Consider the following 3,070-nt stretch of genomic DNA (forward strand, 5'->3'; position numbering starts at 1 on the left):
GAATATTTTTTATAAATTTTTCCAAAGACCTACATTATCATATATTTTTTTAAAAAAACAAAACTGTACTTCAAATTCATTAATCGTTAATTCTAAATCTGTTAAATTCAAAACACGTAATCAAACACAATTCAACAGGACAAACAAAAATATAATAATGTTTGTATTAAAAAACATTTTTCAACTTGTCCAATTTTCCTTTAAAATACCTTTATTAATAATATTGTGAATATTTTTTGATATATTACCTTCATGCTTGGAAAACCAATGCCAACCAAAAAATTAGCCATCCAATTGACAAGAACTGCAATGGACATAGCAGCAGGTCTAGGGCCTTGCGAAAACAACTCTGCTGTAATCATCCAAGGAATGGATCCAGGTCCAACAGCAAAGAATACCACGAAGCTAAGCGTAGACACAACTGACAGATAGGACATCCAGTCGATCATTTCCTGTACGTAACCAAAAAACTCCTATCAGGCAGTAGAATCAAGTTCTTCTTTCCTGAGCAGCCGGAGGAGCCTCAGGATAACCAAAATTACAGATAATTTTATGAAAAACTTAGAAAAGAGAGAGAGAGAGAGAGAGAGAGAGAAAAAAAAATGTAACAAATTATTTTTCTCATGCAGTGTGCGCAGCCCAATCCTGTGTAACACGTGTTCTGCTCTCTGTCGTGATTATCATGAAATATTTTCTTTCTTTTTTCTCAATAGTGAAATATGTGCTTCGTTTATTTTACAATACATTATTTGGTTTTGTTTTTGTTGTTGTTTGATTTTTTTTTCTTTGTTATAAGCAGCAAAGCATAATTTTTGCTATAATTGAGAGATAAAAGGAGTGCCAGGATGATAAAAGACCTCGATACAATGTCTAATGTAAAATAGAATATTATGTGAATTTGCTTTATAATATATTTTATGAATTTATTCTTATTAGAAAAAAAATAATCTTTAATAGGGTGTCTTCATTAATACGAACAATGAATAAATCATTTTTCCTTGCAGGAAATGAGAAAATATTTGTGCTACTTGTATTTTAATATGTGCTTATTATAATAAATTATTCGAATCCTGGTCGTTTATTTCTATAAAAATGAGAATGATCATATAGAAAAGTTTCGATTTATGCATATACTTTTTTTTGAAGAAATGAATATAATATTAAAAAACATGAACAACAGGGTTGAGCCAAGAACAAAGTAGGCTAATATAATAGAAAGTGAATATCTCCTCCAGACTGTCACGAAAGAGGTCATTAGTGGATGAAAGGGAAAGGGAATTTGGATTATAAAGAAGCTTTTTATAATTATACAAAAATCAATCGAATAATGTAAAGTAACGTGCGCTACACTAAATACAACATTTCACAAACTCCTCTTAAATACATTACTACATAATTTAATCATCTCTCGAATTATTTTTCAATTGTTCATTAAAGACAAATAATATTTTTTTTTATTTTTTTTTATATAACGTTCAATTAGAGCTTTTATTTAATTTGAAGTTCAAAGTTTTTGTTGATCGAGATAGAAAATATTGTACATGAAATTTATTATTCACGTTTACGTTTTTAAAGTATATTAATCGTTGTATGAAAAAGGAGTAATGTTTGTTAAATTAAAAAAAAGAAAGAGGAAAAATAAAGAAAGTATTAGTATAAGCGCAAATGATAAATAATACATGCAGGTATGTGGATACTTATTAGTTATATGAATGGCTTGGGAATAAATTAAAATGAATCCTTTAAATGATACAGATTCATATTAATATAATAGCGATAGTTCTCACTGTTGGTGCAGTGCTGCACTCCAGCTGTGAACAAAGTGTTTAAGTACACCTTTTTTCTTTTTTTTCTTTTCTTTTTTTTTTCTTTTCTTTTTTTTTTCAAAGGTATACAGAGAAGTGAGAGAAAGCACAAAAAAGATAGCTATTTACACACAAATCACGGTTTTTATAATGTGATATATTAATTATGGCTTGATATTATTTTATTTCATAATATACACACACACACACACACACACACGCGCGATTAATTTTTAAAAAGAATTTCATTTTAATTATATATGAAATATTCTAAATATGAATTTTTTTCAATCGAATTTATTCGTTCATGTGTTCTACCTTTGTTAATATATGCACAAAGAAATCACCAAATTATTTCTTCGAGTTTTAATTTTGTTTTAACTATATATATATAGTATAACTATATATAGATATTATACAATTACATATATATATATATGTATATACATATATGTAAATTTTGTATAGCTTTTGAGGAAAAAATAAATAAAATTAGTTGCTCACCTTTATTAAAAACGAAATTGTGATGAATATTGAAAAGATAAACATGCCACCAAGACCGTACAAATGTAAAGTACGTCTTCCTGTCCTATCCATAAGTGGGATCGAGACTAACGTCATACCAACCATAATGGCTCCTATGCCTATGGTTGCAAATTTAGCACTTTCCTCTGTCAAACCCGAACTGGTGAACAAACTCGTAGAATAATAAAACACCTGTTAATAATTAATTATAGATTATATTGTATCGAGATCATTGGATAATGTGAAACAATTATATTGATTAGATTGATATCATTTACTTACGGCATTAATACCGGACAACTGTTGTGAAAGTTGCATAACCACACCAATTACAAGAGGTGCTCTTAATGTTGGACTACATATAAGTTCTGTCATAGATATCGTAGATTCTGCTTGTTGAGCTCTTTCCTCTGCTCTCATTTCTTCAATATCTTCCTCTACTTGATTACTAGCTCTTAATCTTCTCAATGCTTTTCTCGCTTCTTCTTCCCATTGTTTAGTAATGAGTAAATATCTATAACAACAACAACAAACGAATAATATTTATAGAATGAACATCAAAATCTGTTCGTGAGTATTTTTTCAATTAAATATTACCAAAGTAAATTTTATTAAAACACAATCCTATTTTATTCGATTGATAACACTATAATATAAATGCACAAAATTTTATACTTATATAATAATGAAATAAAAATACGTGAGATATTTTATTTATCAAACGTATATATATATATATA

At 27.9% G+C, this 3,070-nt stretch overlaps 1 protein-coding gene across 1 annotated transcript in view; it reads right to left on the reverse strand.

Annotated features, from left to right (window-relative positions):
- The window catches only part of LOC106793209 (glucose transporter type 1), a gene marked incomplete in the record, with an annotated part of 39,552 nt that overhangs the window by 11,019 nt on the left and 25,463 nt on the right, over positions 1 to 3,070 (reverse strand). The window contains 3 exon segments of the mRNA XM_014759961.1: positions 249 to 452; positions 2,310 to 2,522; positions 2,613 to 2,844. Of these exon segments, the coding sequence (XP_014615447.1) occupies positions 249 to 452; positions 2,310 to 2,522; positions 2,613 to 2,844 (649 nt within the window).

This window comes from Polistes canadensis, unplaced genomic scaffold, assembly GCF_001313835.1.
Source record: "Polistes canadensis isolate GaletaPanama2010 unplaced genomic scaffold, ASM131383v1 scaffold_12, whole genome shotgun sequence".
Classification (NCBI taxonomy): domain Eukaryota; kingdom Metazoa; phylum Arthropoda; class Insecta; order Hymenoptera; family Vespidae; genus Polistes; species Polistes canadensis.